Source organism: Geotrypetes seraphini, chromosome 11 (assembly GCF_902459505.1).
Source record: "Geotrypetes seraphini chromosome 11, aGeoSer1.1, whole genome shotgun sequence".
NCBI classification, from domain to species: Eukaryota; Metazoa; Chordata; class Amphibia; order Gymnophiona; family Dermophiidae; genus Geotrypetes; species Geotrypetes seraphini.
The window spans coordinates 111,399,445-111,426,861 of record NC_047094.1 but is presented as its reverse complement, the minus strand read 5'-3'; the positions used below and the strand labels follow the sequence as shown (position 1 = coordinate 111,426,861).

Sequence of the window (27,417 nt, the reverse complement as noted above, 5' to 3'; positions counted from 1 at the left end):
TTACACATCTGGGATGGGAGGGGGGTAGGGTAGAGAAAGGCACTGGAAAAATGGATATTAAATCTTCATATTATGTTTAGTATTATTATTATTATTAATAATTGATGGGAAGGGGTGGGCATAGTTATGATTCTATATATTATTTGTTTGAAATAGTGTATTCTCTGTAATAATTTACTAATTTCAATCAAATGTATTACACTGTTGTAATTTAATAAAATAATAAAAATGTTTAAAAAGAAAAATTTCTTTTGCTTTCCCTGTATTTCATGTAACAAGAGGGATTCTTGTGAATATATTTGAAAACTTATAAATAAATAAATAAAAAAAAACTTAAGTGCCCATTACAGAATCGCGCTTAGCATCACCTAAGCACGCTTAGGCAGCACTCGGCGTCCTACCATTTAAGCGTCCCCAATTTAGGCCAGGGCTTTCTTTGTCTAAAGATTAGGTGCCGATATCAGAGCCTAATGGCACCTAATGCACAAAGAAGCACATAATTCAAAAGCACGCCAGTGATCCTCCCCCCTAACCACGCCCACTTTTAGTGTAAGCACTTTGGGCTAGCTGCCTACTTTTTATAGAATTGAGGTTTTTTGAGTTAGGTGCCTAAATTTCAATTAAGTCCAATTAAAGAGGTGTTGAGGGCCAATATCGGCACCAATTAAGTCTATTGATCAATTAAATTAGGCACTAATATTCGGCGTCTAACTTTAGACAGACTTTATAAAATCAGCGGCCAACTGCATAGAGCTACAGAGGTCAATGCTAATATTCAGTGGCTGCTATATATTAACAGCTAGACCAGCTGGCATGATTTAACCAGGCAAATGCCTCTATTACCCATATAAATCATTTTGAATACTGGGTTAGAGAATGACATGGGAACAAATTTTTCCCTGTCCCTGCGGGAACTCATTTTCCTGTCCCATCCCAGCGAGTTATTTTCCTGTCCCTGCCCCATTCCTGCAAGCTCTGTCCTCATCTGCACAAGCCTCAAACAATTTAAACTCATAAGTAGCAACATTCTAGAGCTCAGATTGTGATGTCATAATGCCTCATTCCACCAATGCCTAAGCTCTGTCCTCAAACACTTTAAAATCATAAGTAGCAACATTCTAGAGCTCAGACTGTGATGTCATAATGCCTAATTCCACCAATCCCTAAGCACCGTCCTCATCTGCGCAAGCCTTAAACACTTTAAAATCATAAGTAGCAACATTCTAGAGCTCAGATTGTGATGTCATAATGCCTCATTCCACCAATTCCTATGCTCCGTCCTCATCTGCACAAGCCTCAAACACTTTAAAATCATAAATGTTTGAGGTTTGTGCAGTTAAGGCAGAGCTTACAGGAAAGGGACAGGGATAGTGACAAAACTTGTGGGGATGGGATGGGAAAATTGAGTTCCTGCAGGGACAGGGAAAAATTTGTCCCCGTGTCATTCTCTATACTGGGTCAAAAGTTATTTATAGGACTCTGAAACTGTAGGTAAATTATAGGACTAGGTGAACATACCATTAGAACCACACTTCCAATAAATGCATATAGTAATTGTATTTATAATTTATGCATAATAGCAATCATTACCAACTTGACATCTCAGAAAGTACAAAATGAAATGGAAGACATTGCAGATACTGATCTTCTAAGCTTGGATCTATTTTGCAAACGTACTCTTTTGATTTGGTGGCCACTAGGATCCTGAGAGGCCTCCGGGAGCCGAAAGACTGGTTGAGCATAGTTTCTGCTTCTTGGAAGGCGCGCAGGAAGACCAGATCTTCATTCATGGCATAAATTTTCCTCCCAACCTGCAGCCCCGCCATCTGGAAATCAAGAGCAAAAGCTATCATTTGTTTTCCCAGTTTAATTCATAGTTCCCTAACTTATGACCCTGTCCCACAGGTAAACAAAAATTTGGCTGAGTAAAAGTGGGGGGAAAAACACTCACTCCCAAAGTGCTTAATTCCCTGATTTACAGAGGTACCAGCAGAAAAGATGTTACTTCAAGCTGCCATTAGCATCACTGCTACTAATTTCTGTCCTTGATTGAAATGCAATTTTGCTCTTTAATTCCACAGCGCGGCATCAATTTGTGTCATGCAGAAACCTTCTCTGAAGGTTAAACACTCCCAGGTGAGTGTGACTTGGTTAGTTACAGGCCCCATCAGCACAGACAATGAGCTGGCGTTTCCAGGCAACCCAACCATCCATAAAGACCAAATCATTCTCCCACCTACAAGGTAATCTAAAAAAATGTTAATTAGCTCATTTTCACTCTAATCAGACTTGCTATATATCGCTACAGGATAAAAAATATCAGACTTACCCTTGTCTCTAAATAAAATGGGACTGCGAGAAAAAAATGTTAAACGTGGAGTATAAATAAGAATGTTATGATGTTCTGGAAAAATGTGCTTTCAGCCCCTTTCTGGGGGTTTGCAGGTAAATTGTGTCTGTACAAAGGAATGTGAAAATCCGGAAGAAAAAATGGACATGTGTATTATAAATGGTAGTTAGTGCTTAAAAATGGCAGAATTGGAGTTTGGCTGGAAAGAATGAAATTCGGGGGGTGACTTGTCGCTTACTTTCACCGATGTTCTGGGTTACTGCAGCCAGAGTCTAGTATCAATGACAAGTCCACATTTTGGGGGAGAGGGAATGGTGACGTTCAGTACAGTTATATCTACTGAGGTAAGCATGGTGGGGGTGCTTTCCACCCTAAATGTTGCAGGTGCTAATGCTGAATTGGTCTCCTTCCCCACCCCAACCCCCACTGCCAATATGATTTTCTTGCCCCCTCCCAAAAGTAAGCAAGTAAATTACATCAATGGTCATATCTGTTCAGCCATTTTTTTTTTTTTTTTACAATTGATGACGAGTATGGATTTCCATCTATTCTTCTCCCTATATGTCCATCTCTCTTTCTCTTTCTCTCCCCCCCCCCCCCCACTCTACTTCCCTACCTGTCTACCTCCTCAACTTCCTTCTCAAGCCTCTGCTTGCTACCCTGTGTTTCCTCTTTCACTGGTCCTGGACAGGTTCAGTATTTCCTCCTGAAGGTCACCGGCCCTGCATGTGACTACAGGCCTTGCAAGTGACCAATTTCTATACCTGATTTTGGCAGGGCCATCTTTTATTTGGTGCAGTGTGACCACCAAGGAAGCCAATGCAATTGTACTTTTAGGACCAACCACGAGCTTCTCAGTATCTCTGTGCATCACTATGCCTCCATTAATCACTGAGGTCTTGTCAATTGATCTGGTACACCAGGGTTTCAGATGGTTACTGTTCTACTGTACTCTCCAAATCAACATCCTGAACTGTGGATTTCTTTATAGGACGAGCACTGTAATGAAGTTTCTGCTGTGTTATGGAAATGATTAAATATTATTTCCCAATCACTTTTCTAAGATTTTCAATAATAGACTGATGCTCGGCAGACAAAACAAAAAGCCCCTTTGTTTTAAGATGGCAGAAGTTACCATCTCTGGTCCCAATCCCAAATACTTCTGCAACTAAATCCAAGAAACCCAACTATTTTACACCCCATTTTCTAATGACATTCTTCCACTCCAGGAAAACCGGGATCTGTTCCGTACAAGGCACCTTCCCTCAAATACTGCACAAAGGGAACAAAAGCGTTCCTAATATCACTGGCCACGACCTAATGCTCTCTGTTGTACATAGTTATATGGTTTTATATGCACGGTGGGCTTCCAGATCTTTTGAAACAGTCAAACCAGCAAAGTTATTTTCAGGTAAAATCAACAGGCTGCTTAACATTAAAATCAGTCTCTCATCTCTTGGTTTAGTCCACTGTTCTACTATTCTGTCCATCCAACTTTGGTCTTCTAAAGGAAGACGATGCCAACTACAGTACAACTAATTCAAGAGACATTACATGCAAGCATCCTCGACAGCTTTGACATTATCCAAATACAGTTAAATAATTTATGGTGAGCTATGTTGTTCAGTCTTACTAAGGACTGGACGTCCCCGTTCTAAATGTTTAATGGAGAAAGAGATTGTCGAAAGTCACAAAGAGGTTGCCTTGGAAAGTCTCCAACAGAACCGGTCAGTGGAAAGATTCCAGATGCATACAGATTTTCATGCAAAAAAGTTCAAAAGGCAGCCGTCCAAAGAAATGCCTGAGAGATCATTCTTTCAGCAAATATTACCCCAGCAGAATAATGATAACATATCTCGTCAATGTAAGAAGATTCCTCCATGGAGGAGGTACCAAAGACTTAATTTATTGCAGCGGATTTGGAACCACTGAATACAGTATCATGCAATTTTGTAATCAATTGATATGAAAATTAGGTGGGAGTCAATGAAATTCCTGCTCATAATTTCAACATGTCTAAATCTATTTCTGTTTTCTCCTCTTTCATTAAAGCAGTCATTACAGAAATAAGGTCAGCTGTGAGCATGAAGGGTTCAGGTGATTTACAGTTTGACATATCACAGATCCTGCACAATGTTTGTAGGAATGGAAGCCAGCTGTACAAAGACTTTCCGACACAACAGGAGTCAGTTCTGATGTACATGAGTAGGAAAATTTTCAAAGGACTCACACATAGGGTTATCATATGGCTGCAGAAAAAGGAGGATGGATTGAAACATCCTCGTTTAACTTCCATTGCCTGTTGGATAGTGGACATAGCACCATGAATCAACGGAAGGTTTAAAGCGGGAAGAACAAATGCAACCGATGAAGGTCGTTCTGGTTGCCCATCAACATCGCACACACAAGAGCACATTGACAGGGCAGATGCCTTGATTAGAGAAGACTGACGGATAACAGCTGCAAATTTGGATATCAGCTATGTGCCTGCATTTACTGTAATGCATGATGACTTGGGTTACAGGAAAGTCTGCGCACGATGGGTTCCCAAACAACTTACTGATCTGCCCAAGCAACAGCTTGTGGAGGTTGCAACCCAGTTCCCGAGATGGTATGAAGAAGATCCAAGCGTTCTGGAGAGAATTGCCACTGGCGACGAGACATGGGTGCATCACTGCGACCCAGCGAGCAAAAGACAAATCATGATGAAATAAAGAAAGCGGTGCACACCTGGCTTTGGGAGCAGCCGAAAAACTTCTTTTCTGTGGGATTGCAGAAGCTAGTTGAACGATAAAATAAATGCATCATCTTGCTTGGGGACTTTGTTGAAAGGTGATATGTTCAGTTGGCCATAGTTACTTCTATTAAAGCCGTTAAATGCATTTTGCCTTTACTTTTTGATTTACCCTCATAGAATTCCCCCCACTGTTTATAGAATAACGCCTACCACGTAACTGCCCTTCATTGCACTAATCACACAAATAAGCACGGTACACTATTGAAAGTACGCAGGACATTGGCGCACCGACAATCCCACCCTGACAAATGCGTGCCGCTGCTTCCACTGGCTTGAGGCCTTTCTGAAGGGAGGCGTTCTGAAGGGAGGTGTAGGGGGAACCCTCCCACTACACTTAAAACTCCTGACGCTCCCGTTGAGGGGGAATTCCCCCCAGTACACTAAAAACTCCCGTTCTCCTTCCCATTTTCGGTCTTCAGGAGTTTTCAGTGTAGTGGGGGGGGGGTTTCCCTCCCACATCCCCCCCAACGGGAGCGCAAGGAGTTGTAAGTGAAGTGGGGGGAGGTGTGGGGAGGAGGTGGGGGGGGCTCCCCCCACCCCTCCCTTAGAGTGCAATGGGGAAGGCCTGAAAGTGGCAGAAGAGGTAGTGCGCATTTGTCCTGTGCACAAATGTCGGGGCGGGATTGTCAGCACGCCAATGTCCGGCGCGCTTTTGACGGGTCACCAATAAGCACTACTGCTGTATAAACTAAGGGCTCCTTTTACGAAGGCGTGTTAGGGCCTTAGCGCGCAGAATAGCCACACGCGCTAGCCGCTACTGCCTCCTTTTGAGTAGACGGTAGATTTTCGGCTAGCGCACACTATAGTGCACGCTAATCCGGTGCATACGCTAAAACTGCCAGCGCACCTTCATAAAAGGAGCCCTAAGTGCACTATTGAAACCCAAATTTAGGTAATAACAGCAACAAAGAGAGGGTCAAAGAACGTAGCATAGAGAAGAAAACAAAAGAAACACCATGGGCCATCAAGTAGAGAGCAACCGAAAGCTCTTTATTGGCAGACCCAACGCTGACCGTGTTTTGGCATCAGTACGCCTGCATCGGGGTCCTTTCTTTGTTGTAGAAGTTTTGGTTTTTGATTTAATAAGTTGGGACAACCTAGTTGGACTGGTTTTGAGAGATCACATCATTTGCTTGACCCCGATGCAGACGTACGACTGATGCTGAAACACAGTCCGTGTTGGGTCCACCAATATTACATTACATTAGAGATTTTTATTCCGCCATTACCTTGCGGTTCAAGGCGGATTACAAAAGAGTTATAGAGATCTCTGGTCATTTCCAGAGACAATAGAGAGTAGATCAGGTATATTCGGGGAGTCAGGAGGAAGATGGGTGTTAAGACTTTTTCAGGGATTTCTTGAAAAGTATAGTCTTTATTTCTTTTCAGAACATCTTGTAGTCTGGGATTGTTATCAGTAGATTGGAGATCTGATTTTCCCATACTTGACGACCCTTGGAGCGTCTTTAGTTTGCTACCTGAATTTAGCTGCCAGCCTTCTCTGTGCGCACTCTAGCTTTAATGGTGGGGATGGAGACTCATATTTTTAGACCTCTACGAAAAATCTCAGACTGCAGAATTTAAATGAACAATCCAGCAAGTAGAATCTGCTGTAGCAAATGATAAGAAAAGCATCCCAACTCCAATTAAAAGTATGGCTATTTGCAGTGGGTTGTGTATTAAAGAATTAGCCGATTATAGGCTTCAAAAGCATATTACCTCCTCCTAAGGCCAAAATCACATGCATTCCAAAAACAGGCCATTACAGAAATTTTTTAATTAATATTAATTAATATTTTTAATTATTAATATTATTTTAATTAATATTTTTTAAATTAATATGTAGTCCAGGGGACCGCTTTGGGTATAATTTCCTAAAGACTTTCCAAAGCATGTTTACAGGTACACAAAAAGTAGACACTTGGCAGAACAGTGTAAAGATTTCCGGGGGAATAGATTGTTGCAGTCCCTATCCCCAGGAACACTTCCTCCACGTGCATGAAGTACGTGCATTCTGAAACAATGCAGATACTTCCACACAGTGGCGTAGTAAGGGTAGGAGGTGACCGGGGCAATGGCACCCCCTTCCCCGCCCCCACTTCTTCCGTATCCCCTTCACTCATTCCCGCCCCTCCCCCTCCCCCGCTCTTTATAAACTTTTTATTAGGCAATATAAGCAATAGCTTAAACAAATGATCCATGGAATGCGCTCCCAAGGGAGGTGGTGGAGAAGAAAACGGTGACAGAGTTCAAACGAGCATGGGATGATCTCTAATCAGAAAATAATGGGTATATAATGATGGAACTAGGGTCGGCACTGGGCAGTCTAGTATGGTATGTGTCCCGTATGTGGACATTGTTGAGGATGGGCTGGGGAGGGCTTTGATGGCTGAAATGGTTAAGATGGGCTGGGGTGAGCTTTGATGGAAACTCCAGTAAATAGAACCTAAGCACACTACCGGGCAGGGCTTTGGGTCTCTGGCCCAGAAATATCTAAGAAAAAGGACAATTTTTATGGAGCATGTAGGGTTGGGCAGACTGGATGGACCATTCAGGTCTTTATCTGCCATCATTTACTATGTTACTATGATACGCAATGTGGCCATGGTATGGTCTTCTCTCATAGAGGTCAGTGGAAGAGGTGAGTTGTTATTGCTTTCCTGAAGTTCAGTAGACCTTCTAGTGATCTAATTTGTATAGGAAGTTTGTTCCAGAGGCGTGGCAGGTAGTGCAAGCAAGATCTTTTTAGGGTGTTCTCTAGGTCAGTGATTCCCAACCCTGTCCTGGAGGAACACCAGGCCAATCGGGTTTTCAGGCTAGCCCTAATGAATATGCATGAGAGAGATTTGCATATGATGGAAGTGATAGGCATGCAAATTTGCTTCATGCATATTCATTAGGGCTAGCCTGAAAACCCAATTGGCCTGGTGTTCCTCCAGGACAGGGTTGGGAACCACTGCTCTAGGTGGAGGACGGGTCCTGAGGGCGTACGTAATTACTTTTCTCTTTGTGAGTGAAGTGGCAATTTGGGGCGTAGGGTGGAAGTTCAGAGGCCATATAGGTCGGGTACCATGTTGTGAAAAATAGGACAGACTTTTACGCAGCCTCATTTATTCAATAAACCTGACCGAATATTAGCAGCTAGCCCAACGAAGCAATTTAACGGGTCAGTAGCCGGCTACATCGCTTTGAATATTGGGCTTATAATTTTTAAATATGCAAGTAGATTAGAACATTTTATAATCTACCTGCCCAAACTCTTCTCCTATATATGCCTACTGTCAAAGTGCATACATTTATGCCAGTTGGAATTATAGAAATTAGGCCATTTACGTGTTATGTGGCCACATACATGATTAAATAACTTTACTAAATTATTGCCTATAAGATCAAATCTCTTATTTTATATTAGTTCAAATGTTACTCTCCTGTTGCTAATGATGAAATGAAATCACCATAAATTTTTTGAACACACCTCAGCATGAGATCCTCGCCGGACTGATTTGACCACAATAGCTTTGTTCTTATCTTCAATGGCAAATCCATAGTCCTCCTCCTGAGGCAAGATCTGTCCAAGAAAAAAGGCAAAAGATATTTTAACAATCCACCAATCATAAAACGTGGCTTGAGAAACAAATAATTCTGTCCAGAGCTTACAAAACTCTACCTTGCAACACTCATATGGATTTCCAAAAGCTCCCACTTCCAATTCTGGTGAAAACATTAGCATACGGTTCTTTCTAAAGCTGCTTCTTCATCTACTGATTTGTCACATTACAAAATCTGTTTCACAAAATACATAAGTCCTAGAAGAGCTGATTCTTCCATTAGGCAAAATCTGATCTGTTCTTCATCAGGCCTGGTGCGAAGTGGTAAGCAAGGAAGGAGAGCTTGACATGGGTCCAGCAAAGTGCCGGGTTTTGAAAAGCTGTCCGGGAAAATCCGGATATCTGGTAACCCTACGCATAGGCCTGTGCTAAAGGTCCTGCACTATGCAAATTTCCTCCTTCTTCCAGGCCAAGTGGGGGTAGGGTGGTAGTGGCAGCAGACCCACCAGGAAGAGGTTAGGGGAGGAGACATGAGCTGCTGCACATGGTAGGGCTAGGAAAGGAGACATGAAATGCTATAGAGGGGGAGGGATGCTAATTTGAAAGTAGGGCACTTTATTCCAATCAGGTAATCATAAGAAGTACCTGAAATAAAAATCTTTGAGATAAGAACAGAAGAATAGCCTTAGTGGGTCAGACCAATGGTCCATCAAGCCCAGAAGCCCGTTCTCACGGTGGCCAATCCAGGTCACTAGTATCTGGCCAAAACCCAAGGAGTAGCAATATTCCAGCATCTCAAAGAATAGCAAGATTCTGGAACCCCAATGAGAGCAACATTCCAGAACTAAGATTGTGATGTCATAATGCCTCATTCCACAGTGCCTCAGAGCCAACCTCATCAGTGATGTCACAATGGCTTCATTGTCCTATACTTGGCTCATGTAAGAACATAAGAATAGCCGTACTGGGTCAGATCAACCAGCCCATTCTCAGAGTGACCAATCCTGACCAAAACCCAAAGAGTAGCAACATTCCATGCTACCTATCCAAGGCAAGCAGAGGCTTCCCCCATGTCTTAATAACAGATAACTTCCCAAGAGAACTAGTACAACTCAGTACTGATCGGCAAAACAATCTGCTCGAGTACCATATGTAGGGTTACCAGGCATCCTGGCACTTTGTCTGGGTTTTGTAAAGCTTCTTCTTTGGGACCGTGTTGGGAGGGCATCCGCTGACTGACGAGTATAGGTTGAGGGGGTGGGGCTGAGGAGTGACATGGGCAGAATGGGGTGGGCCTGGGGGCAGGTCTATGGGTCCAGATTTTATTTAACTAAAATCTGGTAACCCTAACCATATGACTCTAGAAAAGAGAGAACAGATGGAGATATCTGGGTTTTACTTCCATTGAAAGTAAAGGAAGTAGAACCCAGACAGACGTCTCATCCTATCCCTCCTTTTCCTGCAACCATATGGCAATCCTACTCTTACGTATATTTCAGCTGAAAGGCACCAGCTTTTTGAGGGGAATAGGGAATATGTTTGTGTATTACTGTATCAATGCATCTTAGTACCTAAAAGATACAGAAATACCTACAAGGTGAGTAGAAACACTGTTATCGGATCTGGGAAGTAATATTCTAAATTACTCAAAATTAAGAATTGGCTTTTGAAAAGGTGAAGGAAAGCTCAGGCAAGATTTGTTTGTTCTCCTAGTTGATCAATGTCACCATTGTTCTTGTTTGAAGATAAAATAACTTTTAAAGAGCAGTTCATTGCCGGTGGCTTCCTCTTCCCTTCCATTAACTGCTGGCGCAAGGCAGGAGAGAGAAATGAACCCCTGCCCAACACCCAAGAAACAGTTTTCCTGAAACAGTGACTTCAGACTTTGGGAACGTGAAGCGTTTTAACCTCTCCCCTTCAGTCCACTTCTTGGGGGCTCTATAAATCTGGAAACTGTGTTGAATGAATGGTGCGCCTTGAAAATTATAATGCACTGGCCTCTTTCTTACATGCTGTACAGTAGTCAAGGAAGTGCTTTGTTAGTCATTAAGGGGGAAAGTGAATCGGACCTGTATAAACTAAACTAAACTAAACCTTAGGTTTGTATACCGCGCCATCTCCGCAAGCGCAGAGCTCGGCACGGTTTACAGAATTAAGAGGAAAGGAACTACAATGAAGGATAAAGGAGAGGGACTAAGAGGATAGAGAGGGACAGAATACTGGAGAATGGGAGGTGATTAGATTTTTGCAAAGAGCCAAGTTTTCAAGTGTTTGCTGAAGGATTGGAAGGAGCTTGAGTTTCTGAGTGGGGATGAGAGGTTGTTCCAGAGTTCTGTGGTTCTAAAGGGGAGGGATGTTCCAAGTTTTCCTGCGCGGGATATACCTTTTATAGAGGGGAATGATAGTTTCAGTTTTTGGGAGGGTCTGGTGGAGTGTGGTTTTGAGGAATTCCAAAAGAGTGGGATAACGGGAGGAAGGACGCCATGTAGGATCTTGAAGGCTAAGCAGGCACATTTAAAGAGGACTCTGGAGTATACTGGGAGCCAGTGAAGCTTGGAGAGGAGTGGGGTATACTTAGGGTTACCTTATGAATCCAGAAAAAGGAGGATGGACTGAGACATCTGGGTTTTACTTCAATTGCTTATAAAGGGAGCAAAACCTGGATGTTTCAATCAGTCTTCCTTTTTCTGGAGCCATATGGTAACTTTACACACTCAAAGTGTATATACAAGTACTTATTTTCTACCTGGGGTAATGAAGGATTAAGTGACTTGTCTAGAGTCACAAGTAGGAATGCTGGGATTTGATTCCTCATGAGTACGTCAGAACCAGTTCTCATTCAGGGCTTGATGTTAGCTGGCAAGTCTGACTATTATGGACAATTGCGACACTGTTGTGAACTCCTGTTCTCAGATAATGAAAGAACATTTTACAGAGACTGTTCTCTAATCCTCCAAGAAGGAAACTGTCTGGCAGGAAAAATATAAAGGCCAAAAAGATATAAACAGTAAGGCCATGCATGTGGGCAATTGAATAAAAGTTATATAGCAATGACCTCACTGCCTGAATAAACAATGAATTCACTTAAATAAACACATTATCAGGGTTTACCAGCAGAGTCTTTGCCAAGATGTTTTCAATGAGTTTGAAGTCATTGCGCAGCTGTTTGTTCTTGGAGCTCGTCCCCTCCATCTCCTCGTCGGCATAAAAGCGGAAAAACTGCGACTCATCTTTGAACTCACTCTTCTCCAGGACTGCAGACAAGGGAAGATGACGCAGAAATATATGGAATGGCAAAAAGCTTTGGTACACTCAAAAAATGGAACACAGATATAAGCCATGTACAATAATCTTGCTTGCCGGTAATCCCCAAATTTTTGTGCAACCCACTTTATGCTTAGTGTGCAAAGAAGTGTGTGAAAATTATAGAATAAGAATAGTTGTGCCCATAATATAATAAGGAACCGATAACTGATGTTACTAGCAATAATTGGCAAAAAAATAGTGCTACTTTAAGTTAATTGTCATCAATTAGCAGTTATGTGTTCAACTAACCTTAGCCAGTATTCAATAATATGTGCATGAAAATCTCTTCCCTGCCCCCATACCTCTGTTATATCTTTGCTCGCGTGAGCAACTTCTGCCTATTGCTCATGCCAGCCTGGTTCCCCTCTGAATCACTTCTGGGTCACAGGGCCAGGAAGTGACATCAGAGGGAAATCCAACCCTGGCGCGAGGAGCATGCTTGCAGAAGCCACTCACGATAGCAAAGATTAAGTGGTATGGGGGGAGGGAAGTATGGAATGGGGGGCAGGATGGAGCGGAGGTGGAACAAAAGGAGTGGGGGGTGCTGAGAGGAGGGCATGTGGGGATCCAGGGGGGGCACCTACTACCCCTTACTATGCCACTGATGGAACGGTCAGGGGCATTCCAGAAAGTTATGTTACTGGCTCATTAATTGCATGCACAGTTCAGGATTGCTCCAAAATATGATCGGCTTTTATAGAATCTGGGGGATAGTGTATGTACAAGGACTAGGTAGCACACAAAGACGCTACTTGGATACAGTATTTGCATGGTAAAGAGCTTTAGACATGATAACAAGGATGTGCTGTTTTTAATCATGGATATCACAATTAGGCTGATTATTTTGTTCTCTCATTTCTCATTTGAAATGACACAAATTAATAACAAATCATGTTTCATTTCTGCATTTTAGCAAGCACTATAGTAGTAAAAATACTGATACATATACTTAAAAACTGAGATGACAACACCCACGTTGAGCCTGAATCCAGTGGCGTAGCGAGGGTAGGAGGTTCCCGGGGTGGTGGTGGCCCCCCCTGTGCCCTCCTCTTCACCCACACCCCCCCTGTTCCTTCCCTTGTGCCCTCCTCGCTGCCCCCTCCCCCCCACCTGTTCCTTCCGCACCCCACGCCACACTTGCGCCCTCTCTTCCCACTCCCGCACTTCTTCAAATCTTTGCCAGCGCGAACAGCTTCTCTGGCCTGCTGATCGCACTGGGTTTCCCTCCGATATCACTTCCTGGCCCCATGACCCGGAAGTGATTTCAAAGGGAGCCAGGCCAGCGCGAGCAACAGGCTAGACTAGTTCCTCGCGTTGGAAAAGATTTTAAAGAGGTACAGGTTGCAGTTTGAGGTACAGGGGTATCACTTCAACATATTTGGTTGCTGAGAAAATAAGTCTACAGAGTATATTGACGATGTGGTGACTTTATTTTTGTTCTACCAGTTTCTTTAGTCACTCAACAGTAACCTTTATTTATAAGAGGTACCCCTGTATATCTTTTTTGACTGAGAAAATATGTCTGGCTGCTACATTTTGAATGGTTTGTAGTTTTTTCTGTATATTTTCTTTGCATCCTGCATAAATGGCATTGCAATAATCTAGTTGGAATAGTACCAGTGACTGAACCAAGACCTGAAAATTTTCTTTGATGAAGCAATGCCGGATTCGTCTCAGTTTTCTCAGTGTTGTGAATATTTTCTTGGTTAATGTTCCAGTTTGTGCCTCCCAGGATAGGCTCTTGTCAAATATAATCCCTAGGATTCTCAGTTCTGATTCCAGTTTCAGTGGGGCGCTATGTAGTGTTATGCGAGTGTTGTCGTTGGTAATTCTGGGTGAACTTATCAGTTTAAAAAAAAAAAAAATTTTTCTACACTTAGGGCTCTCCTTTTACTATGGTGCGCTAGCGTGTTTAGCGCATGCAGAAAATTACCGTGCGCTACGCAACTAGAACTAATGCCATCTCAATGCTGGCGTTAAGGTCTAGCGCACGCTATTCCATGCGTTAAAGTCCTAACGCAGCTTAGTAAAAGGAACCCTTAGTTTCAGTTTATGTTGCGAGACCGGTCAGCAAATAATAGGTTTACCATATGTCCGGATTTCTCCGGACAAGTCCTCCTTTTGAGAATATATCCGGGGGTCTGGATGGCTTTTCAAAACCCGGCACTTTGTTTTGAAAAGCCTCCTCTCAATCGCGTTAGGCAGGAGGCAATCCGTGCATGCGCAGGTGCCAAGGGATGACATGCGTGCGCACACGTGGTATCCGTGCGTGCGCAGATTGCCTCCTGCCTGACCAAAGCAGGCAGCAGGGGGCGGAGCTAGGGCAGGACTGGGGAACGGAAGGGGGCGCGCGTGGGGCAGGGGGGCGTCAGGAAGGAGCGGAGAAGAGGGCAGGAGAGAGGTGCTACTCACTCTCACTGAGCCGCTGCTGACCATTCTTATATCTTTCTCTGTTCATTTTTACGCTGTATGCGCTGTGTGTTAGAAATGCTATATGCAGAGTCATATTAAGTGATGGCAAAAAAAAATAGTTTGCATATTACTCTGTGCATGCCGTCAAAATGATCATTCGCAAGCCCGTTTTCCCTGGTGGCTAAGAGGAGACATGATGATTAATTACCGTGATGCATGAAGCCATTATTGCAGAGTCCAACCCCCAAAGCAACAGCTTCCTCTCGAGTCTGGCAGTCTCCCTGGCAACAAAATAGAAAAGAGATTACACCTCAAACAACTTCCTGATCTAGACAAAGCATCCCACTCTGGCTATCAGCTCTGAAATTAGCAGGGTACCCTTTACCCAGAACAATAAATGCACTTTGAAAAATAATCGGCTTCCCTTCCCCAAAATCTCATTGATTCCTATATATAGCATCTCTCTCCAGTCTCTCAGGAATCGGGGAAGCGAGCGGCTGCTCTGCAAACGCAAATATATTCCGAGAACAAAATGCACCAACCTTATTTTATGAACCGCAGCCAGAAGCAATACAATGCATTACCCAAAAGGGAAGGTGATGTTTTGTCTGAGTGAGATCTGAATATGAAACAGCTCCCAAGGGTCTCAATTAGTTGCCTCTCCGAGTGGTCTGCTGTCTTAGCACACAGCCTGGAGAAACACACTTTCCCCTGGATTCTATATATTGTGCGCAACTTAATAATTGGGCCCTAACAATTATCGGTACTAAGTAGAAACAATTAAAATTTACAAGCACATCATCCTAGTCGGGAATTCTGCAAAATGCATACATTTTCCATGAGACTCTGAAAGGGAGACACAACCATGGGAAGGGCATGGGCGGATCGAGGGCATTCCTAGAAATTGCACGCAGTGTTACAGAATAGGGCAAATCTTTTCCCAATTTAGATATGAGGATTAAAGACCAGGTTTCAGCAGGTGTAAATTATCATGTCCAAAATTCAATGCAGATCCTGGTGCTAAGAGCTACTTTATACACGGTGTACTTTTCTTTGTGTGCACAATTATAAGAAAAGAGTGCATTCTTATTAAAGAGTGTGCACTATTACAAAAGAATGTGCACAATTATAAAACAGGATGCATTCTTAAAGAGTGTACACAATTATTAAAAAAGGGTGCACTCTTCTTCAAGAGTGTGCACAATTATAAAACAGGATGCATTCTTAAAGAATGTACACAATTATTAAAAAATGGTGCACTCTTCTTCTAGAGTGTGCACAATTATAAAACAGGATGCATTCTTAAAGAGTGTACACAATTATTAAAAAACGGTGCACTCTTCTTCAAGAGTGTGCAAATGATAAACAGGATGAATTCTTAAAGAGTGTACACAATTATTAAAAAATGGTGCACTCTTCTTCAAGCGTGTGCACTCTTCTTCAAGAGTGTGCACAATTATAAAACAGGATGCATTCTTAAATATATGCACAGAAAGAGATTCTTAGCAGCACAGGCACACAGGTTCAGGGTTACCAGAAGTCCAGATTTACTCGGTCACATCCTCTTTTTAGAGGGCATGTCCAGGTGTCCGAACAGCTTTTCAAAACCCGGCACTTTGTCTGGGTTTTGAAAATCTTCTTCTTTAGGACCACTTTGGGAAGGCATCCGTGCATGCCCTCCCGACCGACGAGAACAGGATGGGGTGGAGGCATGACATGGGCATAGTGGGGCAGAACTGTGGGCGGGGCTTTGGGTCCGGATTTTATTTAACTAAAATCTAGTAACCCCATACAGGTTGATATTGCTGAACACCCCCCTTCCCCCCAGAAATTAAAAAAAAAACACTTCAGGTACTGAAACCTGCATCATTCTGGAATCTGCAAGTGAAAAATGGCATTTAAGAAAAAAAATATGCATATATACAATGGCAGTCACATCTTCAGTTCAATTGCTTCTCTCTACTAAAATCACTTACATTTACAGCTTTAGATTTTGCTTTTCTCTGTTCTGATAGGTACCATGTCAGTGACTCTGTCTAAACAGAATTCTATAAAAACCACCTCAAAGGAAAAGCGAGGAAGTAGGTGACAGCCAAATAATAAGAATTAACTCAACCTCTGCTACTGAGGCCGGATGCTTCAAAATTACACACGCACAACATCTGTACCCACTAAAAAAAAGTCATGCCAGCTCCCCCCCCACCCTGATGTCAGCCCCCTTCTTTACCACATCCCTCAAACTCAAAAAAAAAACTGGCATTGGCAGGATGGATGTCCATTTCCTCCTGCTTTGGTCACCTGGACGCCATACACATCACCGACCTGCCCCCTGTACCTTGTTTAGACAACCAGCAAGAGCGATGCCCACCCCTCTAGCCGGCAGGCCTACCTCTTCATAATGGTGGGCCCTCCCCTTCTCGGTAAATCCTGGGATGCACTGGAAGAGGTCTAAGACTCTGGTTCAGGCATCTAAGGCCCCTCCCATATGCCAAAACTCATTGTGCCTTTAATAATTGATGCTAAACCAGTTTTAACCTGTTTTAATCAATTTAGAAGTACAGGGGGGTTGTGGGAGTTTGGGGGTTTGCAGGGACCCCATGGTGGCAGAAGGGAGTGGGCATCCCTCCTGCCAATCGTTAATGTTGGGGAGTCCACAGGGGGCCCCAGTGGCAGGAGGGAGTAGGTGTCCCTCCTGCCGATCTTTAATTTATAGGTGGGGGGTCGGAGGTGTGGGAGGATCTGGATGGCTGAGACAGGAGTGGGTATCCCTCCTGTCCATATTTAATTTAAAGTTAAGGGGTTCGGTGGGGGGGCTCAGCTGCAGGAGAAAGTGAGCTTCCCTCCTGCCGATCTTCAATTTAATGGTATGGGAGTTTGTAGGAGCTCCCCCCCTTGCTGATCTTTAATTTAGTGGTACAGGGGGTACAGGGTTCACAAGGGGGTCATGGGTTTACAGAAGCCTCCCTCCCTCCCTGGCAGCAGGAGGGAGTGGGGGGTCGGGGTGTGCGAAGGTCTGGGTGGCCGAGGCAGGAGGGAGCGGGCTTTCTTCTTACTGATTTTTAAAATTTAGGGGATGTGGGACCATCATCATGGGGGGGTTTCGGCATGCTTTTTTTTTTTTTTTTTTTTAAATGGGTACATTGTGCGTGTTGCACATGCACATCTGTTCCCATTTTTTTTAAAAAACCTACTTTTCCTGCCCTGAACAGCTGAGTGGCGGGAGACTTCTTCAGGGCTTTCCCTACAACTTAGCTTTTTGGGGCTTCCCCTCCCGGTTCTCCAATGACTTATTAGATGGGTTTATGACAGACCTATGCAAAAATCATTTGCATGCAAAATTGTTTCAACATCCATCATCGTTTTCAAATTGAATCATTTACCAGCACCACAAGTGACCCACAGGATTTTAATGGTGATTTTAGAGCATCTGACCCTGAATCTCAGTTTGGAAGTGCTGTGGAGCTGAGTGAAGGCAGACACACACCATCTGCTGTGCTGCTGTTTCATGAGATCAAAGGGGATTCTCATCTATTGGTTATTTCTACAGCATTACAAAATGCAAAGAGGATTATGGTTTAAGAGGGCTGTATTGAGGGTGTAGATGGGCTGGAGTAGGTTTTTAACGGAGATTTCGGCAGTTGGAACCCAAGCATAGTACCGGGTAGAGCTTTGGATTCTTGCCCAGAAATAGCTAAGAAAAAAAATTTAAAAATTTAAATTGAATCAGGATGTACAAAAGCACAAGTATTTATTAAGGTTTAATAATGTATAAGAGCTACTGTGGGATTCAATACAAACATTACATAATTTCGGGCATGTCAGGAGAGGTGAAGGAAAGTTGACTGATAATCCACTATAAGTTAAGTGGCTCTCTTCTAGCTAGACTATAAATAACAATAATATTTTGAGTTAAATTTTCACGACTGAGAGTAAAAATAGAAGAATTTATAAAAATCAATAAAAATTGGACCGATGAAGACGATAGCAACCGGTAGTATGCAGTACCCGGCTGAATTCTGAAGGTCCAGACAAAAATTCTACTAAATATTCATGTTCCAGTTTCTGAGGATTTGACAGGAATCCAGTTATATATATATATATATATATATATATATATATATATATATATATATATATATATATATATATATATATATAAAAATAATAGGAGCTACTGTGGGATACAATTATATTGAGTCTATATTTGTGGCAGACTTGTATAAGATTGGAAGATGTTTGTATTGTAACCATTCCAGGAAATGCATCTAAAATAATAAAGCCCTAAGAGCGCATGCACACTCCCACCTGCGCGGTGGCGCAGAGTCTGTCGGACGCGGCGGCTCTTGCAGTCTGAAGGATGTGAACTGGCCAGGGCGACGTCAGTGGGGCCGGAACGGACTTTAATTCCTGCCTCCCAGGTTTCTCCTCCTGCTCCAGCTGGGCCCGCGTTTAAAAAAAAAAAAAAAAAAGCTCCAGAGCTCGCTTCGGGTCCGGCAAGGGCTGCGGGTCCTGAATCCTTCCGATTCAAGCAGCGTCTGCAGCACTCTACACACGCAGCACTCTACTGAAGGCCCCGAAGCAGCGTGTGTAGAGTGCTGCAGACGCTGCTGGAATCGGAAGGTTAGTCGGGACCGCGGAAAGGGAAGGGGGGGCGGTAAGGGACTAAGGGAGCCAGCCAGACCACGGGAAGGGAAAGGAGGGGTAGGGGAAACGCTACTGCTGCACAGGGAAGTGGTGTGGGGGGAGGGAAATGGAGGGGGAGGGAATCCTGCTGTGGCTGCTGCACAGGGAAGTGGTGGGAGAGAAATGCTGCTGCATAGAAACATAGAAACATAGAAAGATGACGGCAGAAAAGGGCTACAGCCCATCAAGTCTGCCCACTCTACTGACCCACCCCATTAAGTCTGGGTGCTGATGACTTAGTTCCTTAGCTCGACCCTCGTAGTGATCCTACGTGGATGTCCCATTTATTCTTAAAGTCGAGCACGCTGGTGGCCTTGATCACCTGCACCGGAAGTTTGTTCCAGTGATCCACCACCCTTTCTGTGAAGAAGTACTTCCTGGTGTCACCATTAAAGTTCCCTCCTCTGAGTTTGAGTGCGTGCCCCCTTGTGACCGATGGTCCTTTGAGAAGGAAGATGTCGTCTTCCACCTCGACACGTCCTGTGACATATTTAAATGTCTCAATCATGTCCCCCCTTTCCCTGCGCTCCTCTAGAGTATAGAGCTGCAATTTGCCCAGTCTTTCTTCGTATGAGAGACCCTTGAGTCCTGAGACCATTCTAGTGACCATAGGAGGCAGGGAGACAGATAGAAAAAAAAGAAGAAAGACACAGGGGCAGGGAGAGCACAGAAAGACAGACAGTCAAAGGGGGCCAGGGAAGAGAGACAGACAGCGTGAGGGAGAGAGAGACAGAAATAAAGACACACAGACATATATTCTAACACCCGTTAATGTAACGGCTAAAATACTAGTATTCTATATTGTAACACCTTTACCAGAAGCTCAATAAAAACCGCTCTGAATTGACTCCCTTAGTCATTAGCGGCGGTATAGAAGCTTTCAATAAACAATAAACCGTAAAGCTACACATAAAAGGCGGTTTGCACCCACAAAGCTAAGAGAGTATATTCATAATTCTACCCAATACCGTTTCCATGGCAACCCTGAGACAACACGTCAAAAACTGTAAAAAAAAAAAAATAAAATATTGCCACGGGGATTCTTGGTTGGCAGAGAATAGACATACATAACGGCTGGGAAAAAAAAAATTCAAATTGGTCCTTCCAGTCTGCCCATTTATTCATGCCCACACTGTCTAGAGGGGACACATCTCAGTTACTAAGCACAGAAACTGCCCAACTGTAGGATATTACGTCTTTTATATAATAAATGCTTTCCTTTTCACTGGCAGGAGAAGGGGGCGGCGTGGATGAAATGCTGTTGAACAGCAAGCTTTTAAATCAACTTTTATCAAGCCCTTAGTTGCAAATACTTAACGGGCATTTGGAACTGAAAGACACCATCAGCCTGACCAACCTTGACCACTTTTGGAGGACAAAACCATCAACGCCACTCTAATTCCAGTAGATCTCAAAAAGGGTCCTATGTGGTTTAGGTTACAAGAATAAAATTAAAAAAAAAAAATACATCATATGAACCACAATGCAAAAAACAGAATAATGAATTGTGAGTTCTTAATACAGATTTGCCTTAAAGGCCCTTTCAGATTGGTAAAAAAAAAAAAAAACAACAACACTTCTCAGTCTGTAGAATAAATTCTACATGATGTGCGAAATAACACTCTCCCTTCACCCTGCAGTGATGTAGTGACGGTAGGAGGTGCCCAGGGTCATGGCCCCCAGCACCCTCCTCTCTGCCCTCTCCGCTCCTTCCGTGACCCACATCCTTCCTTCCCAAATCCGTACCTCTTTAAATGTTCACCAATGCAAGCAGCTTCTCCAGCCTGCTGCTTGCAGCGGCACTGACGTTCCCTCTGACATCATTTCCTGCCCGTGACCTGGAAGTGATTTCAAAGGGAGCCAGGCTGGTGCAAGCAGCAGGTCAGAGTAATTGCTCAAGCTGGTGAAGATTTAAAGAGGTGCCCCTCCCCTCCACGTGTGTGCCCCCCCTTCTAGTCCATATACTATACTTGTAGGTATTTTGCATGGGCATAGTGGGGCAGAACTGTTTATTATTTATTATTGAGAAAGACATGAGGAAAGCCACTGCTTGCCCTGGATCAGTAGCATGGAATGTTGCTACTCCTTGGATTTTGGCCAGGTACTAGTGACCTGGATTGGCCACCGTGAGAACGGGCTACTGGGCTTGATGGACCATTGCTCTTACCCAGTAAGGCTATTCTTATGTTCTTATGAGATGACTAAAGGAGAACAGCTAGTGGAATGTAGAGATCCCCAACGTAAATTGCTAAGAACGCTTTGAAACTACCCATCCCAGTTCTCACATGCTCAGTTCTCAAAAAGCAGTGAGGCGTCTGATTCACTGCAAATTTTTGCATTTTCAGCAAGCGAGAAACCTCAAGGACAAAATGAAAATGTTTTGCTTGTTTCCATTCAAGGCAACTACACCCAAAAAATTCTCATAAAGCTTTCAGCAGATTTCGAATGAATTATCACAGTCAGAGAGTAAAATAAGATTCTCAACACTTCTAATGACACCCATTTCCTCCCAAAGACGACCTAAATTTTATCTGATTTGTGCCAGCTTTAGCAATGAAACTCTTGCACAGCAGATGAGCCACCATATCGGCTTTCACTCATATGGCCTCAAATCAAATGGTACATATAGATAAGCAGCCTCTAACGGACTTGGAAATGTAGCAAAGCATTAACATAGGCATGTGGCACACATACCAGCTTCCCCTAGTCCAGGGGTAGACAATTCCGGTCTTCGAGAGCCGGAGCCAGGTCAGATTTTCAGGATATCCACAATAAATATGCCTGAGATAGATTTGCATTTCAAGGAGGCAGTGCATGCAAATCCATCTCGTACATATTCATGGTGGAGATCCTGAAAACCTGACCTGGCTCTGGCTCTCGAGGTCCGGAATTGCCTACCCCTGCCCTAAACCACTTCATAACAAATTGCCGTCATATTCTATGTTTCTAAACCTTAAGAAGCACCTGAGCCTTACTCCTGACGTATTGCTTCCTGCCATGAAAACCAGCGAGGGAGCGCGTCCTTCAACCCTTGGGGCCCACCATACCTTTCTACCAGCGAGGCCAGAATTCTCCGCCCACCCGCCATGGATGCCAGCGAGGCAGACATTTTTCGAGAGGACTGCTAAACTCCTCCCTCTGAGTCCATTCACATGCCTTTTTGTCCCAATGGTCTTGCTTGGGTGCCTCCGCCATTATGACAAGTAACAGCAGCCAACACAAGTATCGCGGAACTTCTAACTCACTAACATTGAACATCTGCCTGTCTCAAATAAATGCTTGAGTACAATTCACATGAAATTTCTGCTAACATTAGTTGCCTAACTGCCCCGTGTCCCTACACCACCGACTGGAGAAACATTAGTAAAAAAAGGAGGGAGGAATGCTCCTGCTGTTGGGGAGTCCGAAAAGACCAGGGCTCCTCAGCGGCAGCATTTTAAATGGTCCGCTCTCCCTGAAAGCTCCGGCTTCCTCTCCGAGTACAGCCAATGATGGGAACGCCCCAGAGGCGACGTCGGCGGCACGGGGCAGACTGGAGGAGGAAGGACAGAGCCGATCAGGGAAGCCTTGCAGCCACCGACATATTACTGGCGGCATGCTCGGGAGAAACCCTCGCTGCCTTCATAAGAGGGGAGGACAATGGCATCAATCAAGTCGATTTATCCAATATTTTTTATCCAATTCAGATACCAAAAACCTTAACAATGACTCGGCCAGAAATGCAGGCATCAATCAACCTCCCAAATAAGTCACAACCACCTTTCTGGCAAAGGAATTCTACATCAATTACGTACACTGGCATAGTAAGGGAGGGGGGGTCCTTACCGGGCGCCATGTTGGTGGAGGCGCCGGCACCCCTCCTTCTCTCCCCCCCCACCTTGCGTGTGCACCCCGTCCCTTCCCCCGTACCTCTAGCTGTTTGCCAGCGCAAACAACTTGAACGCGCTCCTTGCGATCACATCATCTCTCCCGTCAATGTCACTTCTAGGTGCCACGCATAGGAAGTGGCATCTGAGGGAGAGCCTACGGGGTTGCAAGGACCACGTTGAAGTTCTTGTTGATCGCGGCAGCGAACAACGAGAGGTACGGGGGAAGGGAAGGGGGGAGCATGCGCGCGGCAGGAGGGAGAGGGGAAGGAGCGGACATCTCACCCTCGCTACGCCACTGAATATGCGCATGGATGGATGAAATTTTTATTTATTTTAAAAATTTATAGACCGTCTAAAACGAAGAGCTCCTTTTACAAAGGTGCGCTAGTGTTTTTAGCGCACGCAACAGATTAGCGCGCACTACCCGAAAAACTACCGCCTGCTCAAGAAGAGGCGGTAGCAGCTAACGTGCGGGGCATTTTAGCGCGTCTGTAAAAGGAGCCCTAAATGGTTTACATACACAGTGTTGAAATAATGGTAAAATAAAAACAAACGCATAGTAAAATACAGATCTAATAAAAGTAAAATTGAGTTTAATCCTCAAGAAAATACCATAGAAAAACTAGCAGGGCTCTTAGATAATTCATCAATTTTAGCCGCCGGGAGAAAAAATAAAAAAGATTCTCAGCATTGCTGAGGGCAAAGGCAAAATACCTACAAGAATAGTCAAATTTTGGGGCTGTCAGCTGGGATATACCCTTAGCAGTGTGGGTTGGCTTGTTGATCTTTTATCTGCCATCATGTACTGTGCAACCACGTTTCACGTGGAATTTGCAAGGTGTTGAGTGTCTCAGTTCTTTTCAACTAAGATAAGAAATCTTTGCCCAAGTCCCTCGCCACTAGGCAGTGCCAAGTAGCGAACCCAAATTGCTCTGTACTCATGCACATAAGGACAGCACAATACAATTAAACAGGGCTGCAAACCTGTGCTATTAGCCAATCCACAAGCTTACTGGCAGGAACCACCGACTTGTAGGTCTTCAAATGGTAGTCCCGATCTCTGCGAAAGAAAGAAAGAAACTCGTTTTTTAAAATGTATTTGACTTTAAACATGAGAGCCGAGGCTTAAGTGTAATGAAATGTAAACTCATTAACAGAGATTCCATTACCCTATAAAGCAGGTTTACGTTACTGGGTCTTCACTTAAGAAAGCAAAAGAATAATGGTTACAAATAAAACACCTTTTTCCTAAATTAGATTGTAAGCTCTTCTGAGCAGGAACTGTCTATTGTATGTTAAAATGTACAGCGCTCTATACGCCTTTCAGCGTTATAGAAATAATAAAGAGTAGTAGTACTTAAGGTCCACAGTTTTCCAGGTTCTGCACTGCAAAGATTTAACACCCCACAGAACTCCTCACACCAACGAGTAATGAAACGCATTTTCTGATCATCATTTTACAGTGAGAAGTTTTATTTCTTGGCCCTGACTAGAAACCTCAAAATGTTCTGGAAAGGTAAATTTTCTAGCAGGCCAATTTTTTTTTTTTTTTTTGCACTGCCCGTGCATGTTTATGTTGTACCAAATTCCAAAAGTAACATAGGCATTTTCCCTTTGAAAATGATCCCACATAATATGAAAAGATATGGGCCAACTTTTGAAAACCCAAAAGTACAAGCATTGGACTAAACACCACCTCAGCTCCATCCCTGGATATGCCTCTCCTTGCCACAGGTAGAAATATGAGTGAAATGGCATTCTAGGAGACATCATAGGCAGTGGAATGCTTTTTTCTTTGGGGGGGCTAAAGCTCCGCCCTAGCTCCAGCAGGATCCTGAGGCACGACTCCCCCCCCATCATCGTGTGGTGTCCGCACATGCGCAGACTTCCTCCCTGTCCGACGCAAATTGAGGAGGCTTTTCAAAACCCAGACAAAGTGCCGGGTTTTGAAAAGCCTTCCGGTGAAATCCAGACGTCTGGTAACCCTATCTCCCTCTATCCTGCGGCATAAAAAAGTCACACACCCCACTTTTGGTACATTTTCGCTCAGTGGGTCATAAAGACGTCATTAAAGGTCTTGTCTGGTACAATTTGCCTGTTTTATTTCTATAATCTTCTTGTTCTTTTTAACAATAGTAAAAAAAAAAAAAAAAAAAATCCTTACAATATGTGCCGAATCGTCAAACACGCTCAAGAAATTAGTCAAGAGAAGCAACATTTACAGAGCATGACCACATTTCCTGCAACAACTGCCCTCTCCCATCAGGAAAAAAAAGTCCAGAGAGGGTGATCCGCAAGATTCCTGATGCCAAGTTCCCTTCAAAACGCTCAAACACAAGGTTCCATTTTTTTTAATTCTTATTGCAAATGGAGTCATTTCCAAATGTCAAAACAATGCAAGCGGCAATATAAACATCCATTAATTAGTTGGGCATCTTCCAACTTTGAGAGCAGCCTGCTGCCAGGACGGTTTCACGCAGCGTGTTATGAGCTGACATTTCTACTGTCTGCAACTTGGTACGTCACTGTTTGTCAGGCGTTTGCGCTGCTGAGCAGTTGAATATCGATTAGGTACGGTTTCTAGTTTTTGTTTCCCGTTAAGCCTGCTGTTGCTAGGAATTAGGAGCACAAATGCCGCTGAGGGGGGCACACAGCACCAGCTGAGAACCCAAAGTCAGAGGCAAAGGACCAGGGTTCCACAACCAAACAGGGGTGTCCAAAGCAGAGAGTTGCGCGGGGACAGAAATCCCACCCATCCCCGCCCGTCCCCGCCAGGATCCTCTCCGTCCCCACCCGTCCCCGCCAGGAACCTCTCCGTCCCCACCCGTTCCCGTCAGGATCCTCTCCGTCCCCACCCGTCCCCTCCAGGATCCTCTCCGTCCCCACCCGTCCCCGCCAGGATCCTCTCCGTCCCCACCCGTCCCCGCCAGGATCCTCTCCGTCCCCACCCGTCCCCGTCAGGATCCTCTCCGTCCCCACCCGTCCCCGCCAGGATCCTCTCCGTCCCCACCCGTCCCCGCCAGGATCCTCTCCGTCCCCACCCGTTCCCGTCAGGATCCTCTCCGTCCCCACCCGTCCCCGCCAGGATCCTCTCCGTCCCCACCCGTTCCCGCCAGGATCCTCTCCGTCCCCACCCGTCCCCGCCAGGATCCTCTCCGTCCCCACCCGTCCCCGTCAGGATCCTCTCCGTCCCCACCCGTTCCCGCCAGGATCCTCTCCGTCCCCACCCGTTCCCGTCAGGATCCTCTCCGTCCCCACCCGTCCCCGCCAGGATCCTCTCCGTCCCCACCCGTTCCCGTCAGGATCCTCTCCGTCCCCACCCGTCCCCGCCAGGATCCTCTCCGTCCCCACCCGTCCCCGCCAGGATCCTCTCCGTCCCCACCCGTTCCCGTCAGGATCCTCTCCGTCCCCACCCGTCCCCGCCAGGATCCTCTCCGTCCCCACCCGTTCCCGTCAGGATCCTCTCCGTCCCCACCCGTCCCCGCCAGGATCCTCTCCGTCCCCACCCGTTCCCGTCAGGATCCTCTCCGTCCCCACCCGTCCCCGCCAGGATCCTCTCCGTCCCCACCCGTCCCCGCCAGGATCCTCTCCGTCCCCACCCGTCCCCGCCAGGATCCTCTCCGTCCCCACCCGTCCCCGCCAGGATCCTCTCCGTCCCCACCCGTTCCCGTCAGGATCCTCTCCGTCCCCACCCGTCCCCGCCAGGATCCTCTCCGTCCCCACCCGTCCCCGCCAGGATCCTCTCCGTCCCCACCCGTCCCCGCCAGGAACCTCTCCGTCCCCACCCGTCCCCGTAAGGAATTACCTCCATCCCCGCCCGTCCCCATAAAAAGCAGCAATTACTTCTGACAGGATCATCAATTCCACAGTTTCTTTTGTGTTTGCGCTGCTGTTTTCCTTGTGGAATCTCTTTGGTGGAACCCTTTTTTTTGTTTTCTGTTCAGGTAATTCACTTATAAACCCCCTCTTTTACTAAGGCTGACGTGTCCATTATATTATATGGACGAACCCTGCTTCCAAAGCCTTCCATCCCCGTGGGAATCCCGTGGGCCAGAGGGGGGTCCCCGTGGGAGTCCTGTGGGTTAGGGGGGGATTCCTACAGGACCCCCGCGGAACCCGCGGGATTCCCGCGATCCCCGTTCAGACCTCTAGTCCAAAGTCACACAGAAATGAACGAAAACTTTTAGCCAGGAGGTAAAAAAAAAAATAAAAGTACAATGCTTTATTAAAAATGTAACAAAAATACACATTGGAACCTTGACCCTACAAGGGCCGTGTTTGGCAAAAAAATGCCTTCCTCAGGGGGGGTCCTATGTCCGTATCAGGATGGCGTTAGGTTCCACGAGAGATGGGGAGGAACCTCGAACCGAGGAAAAGTCCCTCTGACAAGCCGAAGAGCTTGATGTTCTAACATTCCTCCCCATCTCTCAAGGAACCTAACTTAGGAATTAG

At 45.0% G+C, this 27,417-nt stretch overlaps 1 protein-coding gene across 3 annotated transcripts in view; it reads right to left on the bottom strand.

Annotated features, from left to right (window-relative positions):
- Positions 1-27,417, bottom strand: part of PREX1 (phosphatidylinositol-3,4,5-trisphosphate dependent Rac exchange factor 1) — a 346,652-nt gene that overhangs the window by 79,809 nt on the left and 239,426 nt on the right. For all 3 annotated transcript variants that reach the window (XR_004541127.1, XM_033963869.1, XM_033963870.1), the window contains exons 14-18: positions 23,950-24,025; positions 14,622-14,694; positions 11,807-11,949; positions 8,623-8,715; positions 1,678-1,826 (exon numbers count right to left, since the gene is read on the bottom strand). Coding sequence is in view for 2 of the 3 variants with exons in the window: in XM_033963869.1 (XP_033819760.1) it covers positions 1,678-1,826; positions 8,623-8,715; positions 11,807-11,949; positions 14,622-14,694; positions 23,950-24,025 (534 nt within the window). In the remaining variant the exon portion in view is untranslated. The remainder of the gene's footprint in view (positions 1-1,677; positions 1,827-8,622; positions 8,716-11,806; positions 11,950-14,621; positions 14,695-23,949; positions 24,026-27,417) is intronic.